Below are 19,829 nucleotides of genomic sequence, written 5' to 3'. Positions count from 1 at the left end.
ATCCTCATGCCCCCAGTTTGCAAAGACAAAATGGTCATTACAAGTGAAAGACTATAAATAGTAACGATAGTAACAATAGCTTATAACTATATCTTGGTCACAAAGCATTACATAGTAGCATCTAACTCAGTTTTTGGCATGTAAAGAATGCAGAATAAGTACTTTTTAGTGAAGGAATAAATTACGTAAGTATCAGCAAATCTAGTTTATGAACCTCTGCATTTCTTATTGCACTTTAGCAGAGAGCTAAATAAATAAAAAGGTTTTGGAAAAATACTACAGAACCCTGAACATTGCTCATTGAATCCAAGATGAATTGCTAATTGTGAGCACTTGTCCTATAGGTAAAAGAAAATACTCACTTTTGTGAGGGCAAGGGTTATTGGGGATTGAACCCAGCAGCGCATAACCACTCAGCCACATTCTCAGCACTTATTTTTATTTTTATTTTGAGACAGGGTCTCACTAAGTTGGTTAGGGCCTTACTAAGGTGCCAAGTCTGGCCTCAAACTTGCCATCCTCCTGCATCAGCCTCCTGAATCACTGGGATTACAGGAGTGTATCATATCACCTGACTCCTTCTTATATTTAGCTTCTAATTTAATACTATAAATTCAAGTAGAAGGTGGAGAGGTGGTATTGATAGGGACTTTTTCTACTCGTTGGCTATAAAATTGCTGTAACATCATGTGCCTGGGCTCAGATAGTGTGTTTTTCTAAACACGCTTAGAAGTGTTTTCCAGCAACATAAAATACATAACCCCAGAAAACAAGATTTAACAGGTTGAATTAATTTGTGTTTTCATAGGATGTTTTCCTTTGACCCTTATTTTTCAGCACTCTGTACTCTGTAGTACAGGTTGGACAAGCATCAAGCATCTCTTTTTTGCCCTTTTATATATATATATATACTGGAGATTGAACTGAGATGTGCTTTACCACTGAGCGCTACATCCCCAGCTCTTATTTATTTATTTATTTATTTTTTTGGTACTGGGGGTTGAACTCAGGAGCACTCAACCACTGGGCCACATCCCCAGCCCTATTTTGTATTTTATTTAGAGACAGGGTTCCACTGAGTTGCTTAGCGCCTCGCTCTTGCTAAAGCTGGCTTTGAACTCTTGATCTTCCTGCTTCAGCCTCCTGAGCTACTGTGATCACAGGCATGTGACACTGTACCCCGCCCCAGTCCTTACTTTTATTTTTTTATTTTGAGACAAAGTCTAATAAGTTGTTTAGGGCCTTGCTAAGTTTCTGGGACTGGCTTTAAACTTGCAGTCTTTCTCCCTCAGCCCTCAAGCCCTCAGAGTTGCTGGGATTACAGTCCTGAGACTGAGGCACGTTAAAGTTTCTTTCTAAGCTTAGTCCCTCAATTATTAGGGTTTTTTTCTGAACTAGAACTAGGACCAAGATCTGCTGATTACTGATTGGTCAGGTCTTTTTCCAGTATTTCACCCTGCCTTTCATTCCTTGGAGAAACCTGAATTATCTGTTTTTCCTAGCTAGTAGGCACATTCCTTTTTCTTTTTTCTTTTTTTTTTTTTTTTTTTTTTGCGGTGCTGGGGATTGAACCCAGGGCCTTGTGCTTGGAAAGCAAGCACTCTACCTACTGAGCTATCTCCCCAGCCTTTTTTTTTTTTTAAACTTCTTTTGTGGCATTGGAGATTGAACCCAGGCCTCACCCTTGCTAGACAAGTGTTCTACCACTAAGCTATATCCCTGGCCTTATTTTATTTTTTCTTAGTGCTGGGGATTGAACTCACAGCCTCATGCATACGAGATAGGACTCTACCACTGTCTATGTCCCCAACCCTTTTATTTTGAGATAGGTCTCCCCTAGTTGCTCAGATTGTTCTCAATCTTGCAGTCTTCCTGCCTCAGCTTCCCAAGTAGCTGGGATTACAGGTGTGTGCCACCATGCCTAGCTTCAAATTCTTCCTGTTTCTAAGAGGAAATAGATTGTTTGGTCATCATATAAATATCTTGTTAATGAAGCATGTTCCAAGGTTGTATTGATTGATTGATTGTGCTAGGGATTGAACCCAGGGGTACTTTATCACTAGCTACATTCCCAGCCCTTTTTATTTTATTTTGAGACAGGGTCTCAGTAAGTTGCTGAGACTGGTCTCGAACTTGCGATCCTCCTGCCTCAACTTCCTGAGTTGCTGGGATTACAGGCATGCACTACCGCACCCAGCCTATGAATGCTTCTGTAAGTTATTAATGCTGTTGTTGTTGTTTCATCTATAAATATATAAATTGTAATTATAAAGGAATAAACTTAGCAATTTTCTTCCACATAGCCATGTTTTATGTGCTACTTGGCTTTAAAGAAAATGTTTCTCCGTATGTTTCTCTGTGTGAAGAAACATAAGGTTATACAGAATGGTGAATTTTAACAGTTAATAGTGAACTGAGTAGTGCAAGATATTTTTTACTTTTATTTTATTTTGTACTGGGGATTGAAACAGAGGTGCTTTACCACTAAGCTGTACCCCCAGTCCTTTTATTTTTTTTTTTTAGTTTGAAACAGGGTCTCACTAAGTTGCTGAGGGCCTCACTAAATTGTTGAGGCTGGTCTTGAACTTGAAATCCTCCTATCTCAGCCTCCCAAGTCACTGGAATTTCAGGCATGAGCCACCAGCCAAGCTATCTTTAAATCTTTAATATACATACTAAACAACTTGATGAAAAGGTATAAGGCCCAAATTCATTCTTGTTCCCCTCCTTTCTCTTACTGCCCTCTTTGTTTCTCTCTCTACCTTCTTTCCATTTAAGTTAGAAAATAATCTTGTCAGTCTGCATCTGTTCCAGTGATGGGCACATAAGTTTATTTTTCATGAATTGGGAGGTTTTAATGGGAGGTTTCCGTCTTTCTTGGGACCTTTTACTATGTGGTAATACCCTCAATAGCTCAGAATCCTTTCCTGTTGTCTCACTTCTATAACCTGCTGCTTTTCTATTTTTGATTCACTTCAGCCACACCGTGTTACCATATGTGCCTCTTCCAGGCATGGAAGTTACATGTAACACCAGCAGCAGTCAGATGAGGTAAGCCTCTGGCATACAAGTCTTCAATTGTGGAGACATGTGTGTGTTAGAGAGAGAAAGAGAGAGAGATTCTTGTCCCTGTAAACCCAATCTGCCTCTCTCAGCTGAGAGATTAAAATGTGCTATATTAACCAGCTTATCATGTCAGGAGTCCCTCTCATTTCAGGACTTGTCACTTAGACAACTTTATTCCCTGGATGCGATTGATCTTAGCATTATTTTTTCATTCCACTAAATGTGTTCTTCCCTCCAAAAGTACGTTTTGTTTTACATTTTTCCTTAAAAAATTCTATAGACCAATGAAATAGATTGACCGCATTCTTATATTTCACATATGTAGACCCAGGCTATATCAATGTGATTATAACATAGGCTGAATGGAGATGTTATTTCTGCAAAGTAGGGATGTCTTCAATTCTAGTATGGATGTCAAAAAAGTGAATGTGCTGGAAGTAGAAAGTGAACCCCTCTCATATGGTTCTTCTCTGGCTTTCTCTCTCTGTGGTGCTAGGCTAGAGCCTGTATTCACTGCCTTGGTACCAAAGTCTTGCTTGGTAACAGAACCAGCTGTCAGCAAGCTCCTGCTTTCAGGCTCTGAGTTCCCAATTCCTGAGTTTGATGAGCTGGATGGTGTGACAGCAGCATGCCCCCAACCACAGAGCAACCCTCCAGAACAGAAAGAGGTAAATGTGAAGAGCCAGTGGGGTAAGGTGGTGATGACATTGAGGTCTCCATTGTTGACTCACTTAGCATGTTAGGTGCAGACTAAACACCTAAAAGTCTTGATTCAGCCACCTTTAGTTTCAGCTAAGTGTCAGAGAATACTACTTATGAGTTTTTCCTGCTTAGCCAGTAAAGAATGGATTTCCTTTATTATTTATTTATCTTAGTTTACTTTTAGAGACAGGTTTCACTATGTTTCCCAGGATGGCCTCAACTTCTGAGCACAATTGATCCTCCTGCCTGAGCCTTTCAAGTAGCTGGGACTACAGGCGAGCACCACAAATTCAGCTTCAATTTTTTTATTTGCACTGTTTTCCAGATCCTTTTTTCTTGGTGACAACATTTAGCAGTGTTTTATAGAGACTAGGGCCCAAAGAACCACTTGTGCCAGCAAATGATGGTATTCTTTTTTGTTTGTTTGTGGTACTAGGGGTTGAGCCCAGGGACACACTCTACCACTTTTATATCCTCAGACCATTTTTATTTTTCTTTTTGATACCAGGGATTAAACCCAGGAGCGCTTAGCTATGAGCCACATCCCTAAGCCATTTTTTTAAAATATTTTTTCAGTTGTGGATGGACACAATACCCTTATTTTGTTTATTTTTATGTGGTGCTAAGAATCAAACCCAGTACCTCACACGTGCTAGGCAAGAGCTCTACCACTGAGCCACAACCCCAGCCCCTTTTTATTTTTATTGTTTTTATTTTGAGGCAAGGTCTTACTAAGTTGCTTAGGGCCTCACTAAATTACTGAGACTGGCTTTGAACTTCTGATCCTCCTGCCTAGGCTTCCTGAGCCACTGGGCTTACAAGTATGTGCCACCGTACCAACTTATTTTTTATTTTGAGACAGTGTCTCACTAAATTGTTGGGGGCTAACCTTGAACTTGAGGTTTTCCCGCCTTAGCCTCCCAAGTAGCTGGGATTACAGGTACATGCTCTACCACACCCAGCAGTGTTGTTCAATTTTGCAAAATCTGCTGCCTCCACTGACCGCAAATTTTATGAATTAACAATCTCAATGTTTGAACTCAATATACAATTCTGCTTTAATAATGTAAAAGGGGTAGTTGCTAAAAACAGCATAAGTAGGAGGAAGAGCTTTGTTATGAGCTACTTATTAGATTGTCTGTACTGAGGATGCCACATCTTGAGTGTCAAGGAAAGGGACTTTATTCAAAATGTTTTTACACCTTGACCATTTTTTTTCTTAATCCATAAAAACAGGCTGAGCCAGAGAAGAGACTAAAGAAAGTCTCGCAGATTCGCATTCGGAAAACCATTCCTAAACCAGATCCTAATCTTACCCCAATGGGCCTTCCTCGACCTAAAAGGTGAGCTCCTCTTCTAATACAAATTGCATTTTCTTGTGTGTGTTGTGTGTCTGTTGCTGCAGATTGAACCAGGGCCTCAAGCATGCCAGGCAAGCACTTTACCACCCATCTATATCTCTAGCCCCCTGGGTTTACTTTTTTTGAAAATCTTTCAAAAATATAGTTGTCATGCCCAACTCTTAACATGTCCTTTTTTGTTTGATTTTCTTTTTGGTATTGGGGATTGAACCCAGGGGTGTTTTACCACTGAGCACATCCCCAGCCCGTTTTATTTTTTATTTTGAGATGGTCTCACTGAGTTACTTAGGGCCTCACTAAGTTGCTGAGACTGGCCTCAAACTTGCATTCCTCCTGCCTCAGTAGCTGGGATTGCAGACTTACGCCACCATACTCAGCTCAACATGTGTGTGAGTTTGTTTGTTTGTTGCTTTGAGGCTTTTTCCCCTCCTTTTTTGGGGGGAGGTACAGAGAATTGAACCAAGGGGTGCTTAACTGCCATGCCCAGCAAATAGTTTATGTATTTTTATTTTACCTTTGTTTTGGTTCTGGGGATTGAAACCAGGTCCTTGCACCACAGGCAAAAGCACCTGCTTTACCCATGAATTATACCTAATCCCTTACAGTTGTTTTATTCATCACCCTATAATATATATTTCAAGAGAAAATTTTAAATATTACTAATATCCTATATTGAATAATATTTACTACTAAAATTCAGCATCAGTTTTATTTTTTTCTGCATTTTTTAATTGGTGCATTATGATTCTACATAATGAAAGCATTTCAGGCATAGTATAACAATATAATTTGGCCAGTATCACTCCCAGCACGTCCCTCCTCCTTTACCACCTACCACACATTGGTCTCTTTCCTCTACTGATCTTCCTTTGACTTTCATGAGAGCTGTCCCTGCCTTTCTTTTCCTTTATCCTCTCTAGATTCCACATGAGAGAAAACATATGACCCTTAGCCTTATGAGTTTGACGTATTTTGCTTAACATAATTGTCTCTAGTTCCATCCATCTTCTGCTGATGACATCATTTCATTTTTCCTTATGACTGAATAAAACCCCAGTGTACATACCACATTTTCTTTATCCATTCATCCATTGATGGACATCTCGGATGCTTCCATAGTTTGGCTATTGTGAATTGTGCTGCTGTAAACATGGGTATGCATGTATCACTGAAGTATGATGACTTTAATTCTTCAGGGATGGTATATTCTCCAAGGAGTTGTACAGCTGGGTCAGATGGTGGTTCCATGCCTTATCTTTTGAGGAACCTTCATGCTGATTTTTATAGTGGTTGTACTAATTTACAGTAACACCAACAGTGTAAAAATGTTCCTTTTTCTTCATATCCTCTCCAGCATTTATTATTTGTATTCTTGAGGACAGCTGTTCTGCCTGGTGTGAGATCAGCATCAGTTGTATTCTGTCTTGATAAATAAGTGTTTGGAAGTGCAGAGAGTTTTAATAAAATCAAGTCATTCAGTTACTTTAACTTTTGTCAAGTGACATGGTCAAAGATCACAGTGACCTGTCATCATTATATTTAATGAAAGCACTGAAATCATAAGGATAAAAGCACTGAATCATAAAGATTCTGTTACCCAGGCGTTGAAATCAATTTTTATTGTTTCAGTGTCTGAGAAGGATATCAGATAGATCCAGTAACTGTCAAATGCCCCAAAAGTTTGTATGTTACTGCTTAGAGGTACTTTATTTAATTCAATATACAGAAAGGGAGTTGGAAAAGAGAATTTTTTAAAAATTTACCTAGAGATTTCTTTATCTTTTGACAAAATATTTTTCTTACTTTGTTGGAAATATTTTTAAACCCTTGAAGTTGCATATTTAGTGTGTAAAATTTATGAAAAATCCTTGACATGCAGTTTAATTGGCAAAGGCAATTTGTTATTCAAGCCTGTCAATGAAATCATTTTTTCTAACTTTTCCATTTTGCAATTCAAGTAAGTGTGTTAATTGTACTTTTAAGAAAAAAATACAAAACACTGAAATTAGATTACAAGCCAGGCACAGTGGCCCATGCCCATAATCCCAGCTACTCCAGACCGAGGCAGGGAGATCACAAGTTCAAGGCCCGCCTAGGCAATTTAGTGAGACCCTATCACAAAATTAAAAAAAAACAAAAACCAAAAAACTGGACTGTAGCTCAGTGGTAGAGCGCTTGCCTAACAATTGCAAAGTCCTGGGTTCAGTTCCTTATAACAAAAAAGAAAAATAGATTGTGGAACATTCAGGATAGATTTTTAAAGACCATAAAGTCAAAATGAAAGTCATATAATACTTTATTAAAACAACATTATGACATTATGATGCTTTTCTCATGACTGAATTTATAATAAAGCAACATAATATAAAGCTGAACTATAAAATATGAAACAAGTATGGTAGAAAGCATATTGCTTCAATTAATCAAGCTATTAATAGATTTTGAAGAACAATTAAGAATCATGGAAAAAAATCAGAAATCCCTTAATTTATGTAAATCATGATTGCTTCTATAAAATTGTAGGAAAAAAGATCAATTAAGTCAAATGTTTCAGCATGGCAATTCATCATAAAATTTTTGGGTTTGATAATAATAGAAACTGTAATGTGAAATAAGGATTAATTGGATTAAATATTTCAATGTATGATTTGATAAAAGTTCATACCTTATCTGAAAGAAATAACTTTTAATTGTTCTTTTTTTTTTTTTTTTAAAATGTAGTGCTGAAGATCAAACCCAGTGCCTCACATGTGCTAGGCAAGAATTCTACCACTGAGCCACAACCCCAACCCCAAGTTATTCATTTATTTATTTTATTTTTTGCAGTACTATGGATCAAACCTAGGGCTCTGTGTGTGCTAGGCAAACACTCTTCCACTTGCCACATCCCCCAGCCCTATTTATTTTTTGCCATGCTGGGGTTTGAACCTAAGACCTTGTGCATGATAGACAAGTGAACTGAGCTATGTCCCCAAGCCAGTAATTATTTGATAGTCCTAATAAATATTCCAGGCTTTTTTTTTAATTGGTATTGGGTAATAAACCAAGGAAGGGCCCTCCGTACACTAGACATTTTCCAATCATTCAGCTTCATCCTCAGCCCTTTTTATTTTATTTTGAGACAGTGTATCACTAAATTACTCAGCTTGATCTTGAAATTGCAGATCCTCATGCTTTAGCACCCCAAGGAGCTGGGATTTCAGGCATTTGCCCCTTCACCCAGCTAGGTCTTTTTATTAAGTAGATATTATTTGATAATTAGAGTAAACAAAGTCAAGTCACTCTAACAAACTTTAACTCCACAAGATATCTGAAATCAGAATATTCAAACTCCAGCCCAAGAACATATTTTTAAAGACCGTTCTTTTTTTTTTTTTTGGTCTTATTTTTATCTTTGACACATAGTAATTATGCAAATATATGGAGTTCAGTGTGATGTTTCTGTACATGTTGTATGCATTGTATAATGATCAGATCAAGATAAATATATTTCCTCAGATATTTATCACTTCTCTGTGGTTAAGGAGTCAAAATCTTTTAACCTTTTTGATATAAACATTATTGTTAACTGTAATTACCCTACTATGCCATAGAACAACAGAAGTTATTCTATAACTTAATACCTCTCCCAAATCTCTCCCCCTAGAGTCTGGTAACTACAATGCTACTCTCAACTTCTATGAGGTGGATTTTGTGAGACTGCCAATATAAGTGAGATCATGTGGCATTTGTCTTTTTGGGTCTGGCTAATTTCGTTTAACAGATGTCTTCCAGGTTCATCTGTATTGTCACAAATAATAGGGTTCCATCCTTTTTTTTATGGCTCAATAGTATTTTCTTATATATATAAGAAAATATATATATATTTTTTATATATATATATATAAAATATATATATATATATAAAATATATATATATATAAATATATATTTTTTTTTAGGTTAATTCCATGTCTTAGCTGTTGTCAGTATTATCACAGTAAACTTGAGTATGCAGATATGCTGATAGATAACTTCCATATACCGATTTCATTTTCTTTAGCCATGTACTCACTAGTGGGATTGCTGGGGTCATATTGTATTTCCATTTACTTTTTTTGAGGAACCTCCATACTTTCTTCCTGCTATTAATGGAAATTACATTACCACTGATAGTGTGTGAGGGTTCTTTTTATTCCACATTTTCACCAGTACTTGCTTTCTTGTCTTTTTGATAATAACACCATTCTAATCAGAGTGAGGTGATATCTCATTGTGGTTTTGTGTGTATTTCCCTGATTGGTGTAGTTGAATATTTTATCATATACCTGATATACCTGTTGTACATTTGCGCTTTTTTTTTTTTTTTTTTTTTTTTTTTGCAGTGCTGGGGATCCAATATCATGCTGTTATAATTACTGTAACTTTGTAGTATGTTTTGAAATAAGTTTTCTAATGCTTTAAGCTTTCTTTCTGTATTTTTTAAAGCTATTCTTTCTTAAGGGAACTGTGTATAAAATGGTAAAGATAAGTCTTAGATATATTTACAGTAACTTCATTAATCACTAAATTGAGCTTAGCAAAATCAAATGATTTCATATATAGAAGTAGAATTCAAGATAGATGGGGGCTGTTCTGAAAGAATTTGTGGGATTGGAGGAATTTGACAGTTCTCAGATTTATCAATGGTAGAACACTTCTCAGATATATCAATTGTAGAAACTAAAGATTGAGAGATTATTTTGCCCAAAGCTGGGTTCTTGTGTCCTCTGTGGAACATCTAAACAGAGGAAGCTTAATACTGAGTATTGGACTATGATGGAAGAGTACCATAAATCTAAAGACAATTCTGAAGGGTACTCTAGGACTGAGGGACAAACTTGGAACAGGCACCACTTCCCGAAACTTAGAGTTGGTACTTTGTTGGAGAAGGTGTGGCTGCAGCCTATCAGATGACTGGGTTGCAGAGGCCAGAGCTGGTCAAGTGGGAAAGCAACCTTTTGGAGCACACACAAGCTAATGCTGGCAGGAACACATGCAGAAGAAATTGGGGTGCTGCTGTGATGCAAAGCCTGGAGCACATGGTGTTTGCACAAGGGCCAGGAGAAATAACCCCCAAGAAGTCAGGGTGCCACTGAGGGTATAAGGCCTGAAATGCCCTTTTTGTAGAACGTGCAGCAAGGTGGTCAGCAGGATAGGACTGTGAAGTCACTGGGAGACTACATGCTCTGGGCAAGGCACAACTGGTTCAGATAATCCCCAGATACCCCCATGTACATGCATCACTTATGGACCACATGAGAGTGGTAAGGAGAAAAATTCATCAGAGTTCAGAAGAGAAGCTCCCTTTGTCCTGCATTGTTCCTCCAGCACTGCCTTCTTTTCTTTTCTTTTGTTGTTGTTGTCTTATTTTTTTTGTGGTACTGGGCAATGAACCCAGTACCTTGTGCATGCTAGGCAAGCACTCTTAACAACTGAGCTACATCCTCAGCACTTCAGCACCTTCTTCTGAGCAAACAGTATCATATTCACTGTGTAGGAGAAATGCTTAAGGGACCCAAGGTTCCCTTATCATAGAGCAGATATTGAAGCTCAGATTTTGAGGAGAAGCAATAATATGATAATTGGAAGATTGCAGTCAACAATAAAAGGTAAACACATTCACTTCTGGAACTGTTCTTTGAAAAAGAGATTTCAATAAATGCAATAGTGTTTTAACACAAAGTTCCTATGAAGAAGTAAGAATAGGCAGGGAAGTTCAGAAAAGGAGTGAAATAAGAATACTAGTCCCAAGAAATATTAAAATAAAGGACTGGGAATGTGTGCTCACTGGTAGAGTGTGTGAGACCCTGAATTCAATCCCCAGCACTGCAAAAAATATACTGTAAGTCTCAGTAATTAGCCAGAACATAAATCTACACATTGGTAAAACAGAATAGAAAGTCCAGAAACAGATGCTAATACATTGAGAAATTTAAGAATAATAAAGTTGGATCTCTATCTTATACCCTTCACTAGAATAAATTCCAAATGAATCAAACTGTAATATAAACAGATTATAAGGATATATGAAGAAACCATAGGAAATTTCTAACTGGAGTAGCCAACTATAATACAAGTCTAGAAGTCAAAAGACTAAAACATATACATTACATTAAAATACGGAAATTCTGGAGAAGAATAAACACAGATGCATATCCAAGAGGGTTAATTTCCATATACACATACACCCATAGCTTCTAAGATTTTTTTAGCTTCTAAAAATTGAAAAGAAAAATCACCAGAAATTCCATCAAAAATATTTATGAATAGGTTGTCCACAGATAAGGAAATGCAAATGGCTCTTAAACACGGGCAAAAATGATAATTCACATATCTAGTGAAAAAACTAAAAGAAATATTCTGTCACTACTCTTGTACATCTACTAAATTGGCTGACAGGAAGCTTGATAATCAACACATTGCTTTTGAAGAATTGTACCAAACAAAACTAGAAGTGCCCAAACCTAGGCCAGCCATGGTGGGACACATCTGTAATCCAAGCTACTCAGGCAGAAGGATGACAAATTCAAGGCCAACCTGAGCAACTTACCAAGTCTGTCTCAAAATAAAAATTTCAAAGAAGTGTTGAGGGTCTCGGTCAGTGGTAGAGCACTTTCTAGCACAGATAAGGTGCTGGATTTGGTTCCCAATACCACACAAAAGAAAAGGCAATGTATAGATCTGTTGAGGCAATAATTCTGTTTCTAATAATTTATCATTTCTGTATTTAGGAAAAGACATGTATAAAGCTATTCACTAAATCATTGTAACAACAAGAGATTGAAAACGTTTCCACAACAAAAGACTGATTAAATATAGTACATTAATTCAGAAGAATAAAATGCCATATAGTCTTTAAAACAGAAAACAAGGGCAGGTGGGTGTAGCTCCATGGTAGAGCTTAGCATCTACAAGGGCCTGAGTTCAATCCCTAAGACCACAAAAAAAAAAAATAAAATAAAACCACCACCACCACCAAGATGCAGTACTTTGTGTACAAGAAACCAGTCTCCTTTGTATAACAGTGTGAGTGGTGCTCTCACATAATTTTACACTAGAGCCAACCTGTCTATAGAATGCTGCATTTGGAATAGTACAAAAGGGATTTTAGGGACGTAATCTTTTTTGCAGTGTAGGGAATCAAACTCCTGAGCCTCAAGTACTTGAGCTTGCGAAGTACTCTACCTCTGACATTACGCCCCCAGCCCTAAATGTTTCTTTCTTTTTTTCTTTTTTTTCTTTTCTTTCTTTCTTTCTCTTTCTTTCTTTCTTTCTTTCTTTCTTTCTTTCTTTCTTTCTTTCTTTCTTTCTTTCTTTCTTTCTTTCTTTTCTTTCTTTTCTTTCTTTCTTTCTTTCTTTGTTTCTTTTCTCTTTTTTTCCTTTTGCAGGACTGGGGGTTGAACCCAGGGATACCCTACCACCTTCTATATTCCCATGCCTTTTGACATTTTTTGAGACAGTCTCCCTAAATTGCCTAGGCTGACCTTGAATTAAATTGTAATCCTCTTGTCTCAGCCTCATGAGTCTCCAGGATTCCATACCTGGCCCTAAATGTTTCTTCACACTTCTGTTTTACATAAACCATTTCCGCAATAAGATCTACCATAACTCTCTAAGGGATGGGGGGTGTTGCTCGAAATTGAACCCAAGATTTCTCAAATGTTAAACATACCCTCTACCACTGAGCTGTACCTCCAGCTGCCAAACATATTTATAAATTAGATGCATAATTTCTCAGAAACTAAATTTGAACTTACCCCAAATGCCTGATGTCTTGGCCTTATGTATAATTTTCTTTGCTTTAGGTCAAAGTATAAAAGCCATTGTCACCCAAGCACTTTGGTCCCCTAGGTATTTTCTAGGCCAGAAAACATTATCAAAAATTTGAGCTATATGCTGCTAAATTTATACCAACATATCTCAGCACCAAGACCATACCTTGCTGCTAAGGGTGGAGTTCGTTTGTGTGTGTGCCCACATTGATAGGGATTGAACCCACAGCCTTCTGCATGTGAGGCAAGCACTCTACCAACTGAGCTATATCCTAGCCCCAAGGGTGTATTGTAGTTCAGTAACAGAACATGTGCTTATTAGTATGCATGAGATCCTGGGTTCCAAGCCTAGTACCAAAAATAAAAACAAAAAACATGCCAGTTTTCAGTGCCTTTCTCACTTCTGTGAAAACTGCATCAATCTTGTGTTGTAGAAATGTACTAATTTGAATTGTGTTTAAATTTCTGCCACAGTTTCATCATAAAAATGGTGTGGCCAAAACTGCTCTCGAAGAGTCATTTGCTGAGATTTGTCAAAAGTCAGAACTAGGATTTTGGTTTTTTTGGTTTTTTTTTTTTGGTGCTTGAGACCAAAAACAAACCTAGGGTCTAAACCTAGGGTCTTATGCATGCTATGCACATGCTTTACTACTGAGCAACTCCCCCAGTCTCAGAATTCAGTTTTTCTCATTCCAGGTTCAGTGTTCTCTTTACACTGTATCTTATAGGGTTGTGTTTGTTTTTCTTGTTGTTTTATGTTTTTGTGGTTCTGGGAATACCAAACATAGGGTCTCTGCAAGCTGGCAAGTGCTCTACCCCTGGGCTACATCCCCAGCTGTTAACATTTGAGTAATTCAAAATAAAACTTAAATAATGGTTTTAACAGTAGATTAAGTAGAGCTAAATAAGTTAATGAACAGAAGAATACATTGGAACAAATTTTTGAGAAGGAAATATAGAAACAAAAATGTGGAAAGTATATTAAAAGGAGGTTAGGAAGTAAAGAGAGGAGAATTAAGATCTAGGAGCATAGTTTTGGAAAGATAAAGGGTAATAAAAGATGGAATACTGAGCAGGATCAATAAAAAAGAATACATTTCATAGCTAATTGCATCATTAGAAAATTATAGAATTTCAAAGACAGAAAGATCTTAAAGGGAACAAAGAACATTATGAATATAGACATGAAAATCCTCAGCAAAATGCTAGTAAGCTATTTCATGCTTCTATAATTATGTCAAAATGAACCCCAATATTATGTATATTTGTAATGAACTGATAAAAAATTTTCAGGGAAAAAAATACTAGCAAACTGAATCCAACAGTATATAAATATCCCCAAAAGGATTTATCCTAGGAAGACAAGATTGGTTGAACATAGGAAATCAATGTAATGTGCCATAGTAATAGAATAGAAGAAGTTATAACCACATGATTGTCTTAACAGATGCAGAAAAATTGTGCAAAAAAGTCCAACCTCCTTTCATGATAAGTAACACTCTGCAGCCAGGCGCTATGGTGCATGCCTTTAATCCCAGCAGGTTGGGAGGCTGAGATAGGAGGATGGTGAGTTCAAAGCCAGCCTCAGCAACAGTGAGGTGCTAAGCAACTCAGTGAGACCCTGTCTCTAAATAAAATACAAAATAGAGCTGGGGATGTGGCTCAGTGGTTGAGTGCCCCTGAGTTCAATCCCCAGTACCAAAAAGAAAAAAGAAAGAAAGACTCTGCAAACTTAGAGTAGATGGGAATATCCTCAAATTAATCTACAAAAAACCTGCAGATTGAATCATACTTAGGGTAAAAGACAGAAAGCTTTACTCTAAGATGAGAAACAAAACAAGATTATGTTCTCTCACCATTTCTAGTTAACAGTCTACTGGAGTTTTTAGCCAGGGTAATTAATCATGATAATAAAATGCTGAGCTCAGAGTATAGCTCAGTAGTAGAACGTTTGCCTAACATGTAGAAGGTCCTGACTTCAATACTCAGCACTGCAAAATAATAATAATAATAATAATAAATAAAATAAATAACATTCATATTGTAAAGGAAGTAAAACTGTTTAGTAACAAATGAAAATATCCTATATATGGAAAACTATGGAATCTACACTATTAGAATTAATGAATGAATCAGCAAGGTTGCAGGATATAAGATCAATATACAAGATAAATAAGAAGAAATCAGTTGTATTTCTGTGCACTAGAAGTGAACCATTCAAAAATAGGTTTTGGGGTGCTGGGGAGATAGCTCAGTCAGTAGAGTGCTTGCCTTGTAAGCACAAGGCCCTGGGTTCGATTCCCAGCACCCAAAAAAAAAAAAAAATAGGTTTGGGGAAGACTTCTCAGAATATCATTGCTATCCAGAGCAGTCTACAGATTCACTGCAAACCTTCAAAATGCCTATTGCAGATTTATTTTTGTTTTTGCTTTTGTTTTTGTTTTGAGGAAACTGAAAAATGGATCCTAAAATTCTTGTGAACAACTAAATCAATCTTGAAAAAAGAACAAATAGAAAGTTCACAGTCCTCTGTCTCAAAACACACTACACATAGAGACCATTATGTTAAGCAAAATAAGCCTGACACAAAAGGTTATATGTTTTCTCTCATATTCAGAAATTAGAAGGGGATAAAGGGAAAGAAAGGTGGTGGGGGTGTTCTCAAAACACAAAGAATGTTTGACACCCAGGGTGAACCTTAATGTCAACTTTGAGGGGTAATAATGTGCCAGTGTAGTTTCATCTGTTGCACCAATTGTTCCCTTCTAGTGCAGAATATTGACAGTGAGGGAGGTCATGCACGTGTAGGGACAGGTGGAATGGGAATCTACTTTCTACTCCGTTTTATTATGAACCTAAAAAACTCCAAAAACAAATTCTAAAAAAGAAAAAGTAGCCCACAGAATTGGAGAAATGTGTAAACAATATGTAAGAAGGGTCTAGTATCCTTAATATATAAAACAAAAAGACAGATTTTTTTTTTTTTTTTTTTTTCGGTGCTGGGGGTTGAACTCAGGGCCTTATGCTTGAGAGGCAAGCACTCTACCAGCTGAGCTATCTCCCCAGCCCCAAAAAAAACAGATTTTTAAAATGGGCCAAGAGGACTGGGGATATGGCTCACTGATAAAGGACTTCCTCCCAGGTTTATGGCCCTGGCCTTGAGCCTTGGTACCACAAAAAAGGGGTGGGGGCAAAGAATATTAAAGCTGTTTTCTCAAAAAAATAGCCAACAAGCATTTGAAAAGATGTTTAACATAGTAGCCATTAGGGAATTACAAATTAAAAAACACAGTGAGGACATGGTGGCATTAGGAGGACCACAAGTTCAAGGCCAGCATCAGCAAGACCCTATTTCAAAATGGAAAAAAAAAAAAAAAAAAAAAAGGACTAGAATTGTAGCTCAGGGTTGAAGTATTCCTGTGTTCCATTCCCAGTACTGGGAGCAGGGGGAAACAACCACCACCTCACAGTTAGGTACCCATCCACTAGGGTACCTGTAAGTTAATCAGTTGTTATTTTTAAGCCAGAAAAAAATAAGGGTGTGGAGAAGTTGAAACCCTTATACACTGCTCATGGGAATGTAAAATAGTGTGTGCAGCTAATGTGGAAAACAATTGACAATTTATCAAAAAAAGTTACCATATGAACCAGCAATTCTAGGAAAAGCCCGAAAGAATCAAAAACATTCATTCACACAGAAACTTTTACACAAATGCTCTTAACAATGCTATTTATAATAGTTAAGAAGTGGAAATAACTGAAATGTTCATCATTTGTCAAAGGATAAAGAAAAGGTGACATATCCATACAATGGAATATTCAGCCATGGAAAGGAATGAATACTGCTACAATGTGGATTAACCATAGAAACCGTATGCTAAATGAAAGGAAACCAAACTCAAAAGAGCACATAATGTATGATTCCATTTATGTGAAATATCTAGAATATGCAAGACCTTAGAGGCAGAAAGTAGATTAGTGGTTACCAGGTGCTGAGTGTAGAGCAAGTCAGAGTAACTACTAACAGGTATAGGATTTCTTTTTGAGGTTATGAACTTATTGTGGGTTAGAGATGATTTATGAATAGCCTTGTGAGTAGCCTAAGAAACCACTGAATTATATATGTCAAATGGTGAATTTTATGGTATGTAAACCGCACACAGCTCCTTGGAGTGTGTTACAGGTCTACAGCAGGAAATATATAAGATAAGAATAGAATAGATTATCTTGTCACACCATGAAGTAACAGAGTCTACTAGGGATGGAACTCAAGTTGTGAATAGTGGTAGAGCACTTGCCTGGCATTGTGTGAGGCACTGGGTTCAGTTCTCAGCACAAGAAAGAAAGAAAAAGAGAGAGAGAGAGAGAGAAGAAATGTCCATTGGCAACTAGAAAGAAAAAAAATTTATTAAAAAAAAAAAAAAAAGACAACTACTAGGGTCATGTCCCAGGGATTCAGGAACCAATTTGAAGAGTCTCCTACAGATAAGATAGGCTGCACATCCAAAAGAGCAAGTAGGAGATTGAAGCATATCAACATTTCATAATGGTACTTTAAAAAAAAAAATTAATGGGACTAAAAATATAAGAGCACTTGCCTAGTATGCTCAAGGCCCTACACTGCAAATAATAATAATTTTAAAGTTTAAAAAAAATACAGCCAAGTGCAATAGTGCATACCTATATTCGTATCTACTTCGGAGGCTGAGGCAAAGGATTATTTGAGGCCAGTCTCTACAAAACAGCAAGATACCTGTCTTAAAAATAGAGAAAAGAAAGCCCATGCCCAGCAGGGCATGGTGGTGCACACCTATAATCCCAGCAGCTTTGGAGACTGAGGCAGGAGGATCTCAAGCCAAAGGCAGCTTTAGCAACTTAGTGAAACCCTGTCTCTAAATAAAATACAAAAAAGGGACTGAGGATATGCTCAGTGGTTGAGTGCCCCTGAGTTCAATTCCTGGAACCAAAAAAAAAAAAAAGAAAAGAAAAGAAAAAAAAAGTTCCAGGGACTTTTCATTGTTTGAAAGAAGGGTAAAAGTATTGATTCACTTCAGTCTATTAAGTTTAATGTGCTGGTTAAAATTATTGCCAACTACTACAAGAAAGTGTATAATTTCCAAGCCAGGAGAAGGTAATAAAGACATGCTAGGAATATACCTCAGTGGTCGAGGGCTTGTCTGATAGGCATGAGTTCTTAGGTTCAGTCTCCAGATCTATGAGAGGAGAGAAACTGTAAAATGAAATAGTAGAATAAATTCAAATATATTATTCCTAGTTCCATAAATGTACTAAATTTCATAAACTAGACGATTGGCAGCCAGAGAAAGAAAACTGAGTACATATTGTTCATGTAAGACATATCTCTAACTTACTACAGCAAGATTGAAATAAAAGAATGGAAAGGGTAGTGCTGTGAAACTAATCTATATTCTCTTTAGAGAACATAAAGATCTTATTTTTTTTTTTCCAGGTTAAAGAAGAAGGAGTTTAGTTTAGAAGAAATATATACCAACAAGAATTATAAGTCACCTCCTGCAAACAGGTAGGTACATGTGACTGGGATATAAGAGAGGGAAGAATTCTGAAATGATTGATATAAATATCTAGTACTTTGGAAGGGTTTCAGTTCTACCAATATTGGTACTTACAAGTAACTAGAATTTGGTATTTTTTGCTCCCTGTGCTTGAATTATGGTCAGTGGTAGAGTAGGAAAGAAATATATATGCGTTAGGTGGACATATAAAATGTAGTTCCTTTGTAGTTTGTATTTGTGTTTTTACCCAATACACTGACCAGCTTCTTTTGAACTGATCACTGATGTATCTGTCACTCAGATATGGTTCCAATCCCAAATACAGAAAGTTTCTCTTGACTACATTTGGGTCTGAATTTAGTTCAAGCCTGTGACATTTATTGAATGTCTATTTTGTCTAGGATATAGCCCAAGAGTTGCAGGATTTTATCCTAGAATTTTGTACATGTACTCTTAGGAAATTTGCACAAGACTATTCATTACAACATTGCTAAATGATAGGATAGGATTCGAAAATATCCAAAACATCCACTACTGGAGTTTTGGTTCATTCTTTTAATGGAATATGCTTCGCCTTAAAAAATGAATCTGGCTCAACACAATTTATAATCCCAGCAGCTCTGGAGGCTGAGGCAAGAGGATTTTAAGTTCCTGGCCAGTCTTGGCTATTTAGTGATACCGTGTCTCAAAATTTTAAAAAGGGCTGGGGATGTGGTTCAGTGATATAACACTCCTAGGTTCTATCCCCAGTTACCCTCCCCGCAAAATCAGACACCTTCGTAGTAAATTGCAACAAGTTTAAAGGGTATTGATAGGTCAGCACATTGTATAGGACAGAGCATATCGTTATAACTTGCTACTGTTTGGGCTATATGCCACAGGTAAACAAACTATAGGCCAAATTCTAGCTGGTGACTTTTTTTTTCTCCTTCTTTTTAATGAGATAGGCTTTCTCTGGTTTGTAACTCCAGGGCTCAAAGTATTCTCCCACTTCAGCCTCCTTAGTGCTGGGACTATAAGGTGTATCCCACAATGCCAATGCCAAGCTTTCCATCTTTTTGGTGTTTTTTTTTGTTGTTGTTGTTGTTTTTTAATGGTATATAATATTTTACATATTTTGTTGTTAAAAGAGAGGAAAACAAAAAAAATTGTTTTAGCAACTTATATGGCTCACAAAGTTTAAAATGTTAGTACTACCTGCCCTTTATAGAAAAGGGCCAGTCCCTAATATGTTATACATGCTTATCTATATACATTGAATGGCTTTTGGGAAGTTACACAAAACATTTATTGTTGTTATTAGCTATGGGGGGAATGATTCATCTCACTTTTCTTCTTTTTTTTTTTCTTAATACCTATGTTGTTGATGGACC

At 36.9% G+C, this 19,829-nt stretch overlaps 1 protein-coding gene across 4 annotated transcripts in view; it reads left to right on the top strand.

Annotated features, from left to right (window-relative positions):
* The window catches only part of PRR14L (proline rich 14 like), a 69,525-nt gene that overhangs the window by 45,957 nt on the left and 3,739 nt on the right, over nucleotides 1–19,829 (top strand). For 3 of the 4 annotated variants that reach the window (XM_079149677.1, XM_079149679.1, XM_079149678.1), the window contains 4 exons: nucleotides 2,980–3,051; nucleotides 3,563–3,734; nucleotides 5,005–5,111; nucleotides 18,393–18,464. In XM_079149677.1, the coding sequence (XP_079005803.1) occupies nucleotides 2,980–3,051; nucleotides 3,563–3,734; nucleotides 5,005–5,111; nucleotides 18,393–18,464 (423 nt within the window). Of the gene's footprint in view, nucleotides 1–2,100; nucleotides 2,213–2,979; nucleotides 3,052–3,562; nucleotides 3,735–5,004; nucleotides 5,112–18,392; nucleotides 18,465–19,829 lie in introns of those variants that run through there. The other variant, XR_013765485.1, reaches the window with a different exon arrangement.

The sequence above is a fragment of the Sciurus vulgaris genome (assembly GCF_902686455.1).
Source record: "Sciurus vulgaris genome assembly, chromosome: 8".
Lineage (NCBI taxonomy): Eukaryota > Metazoa > Chordata > Mammalia > Rodentia > Sciuridae > Sciurus > Sciurus vulgaris.
This window is presented reverse-complemented; position numbering and strand designations above follow the sequence as displayed.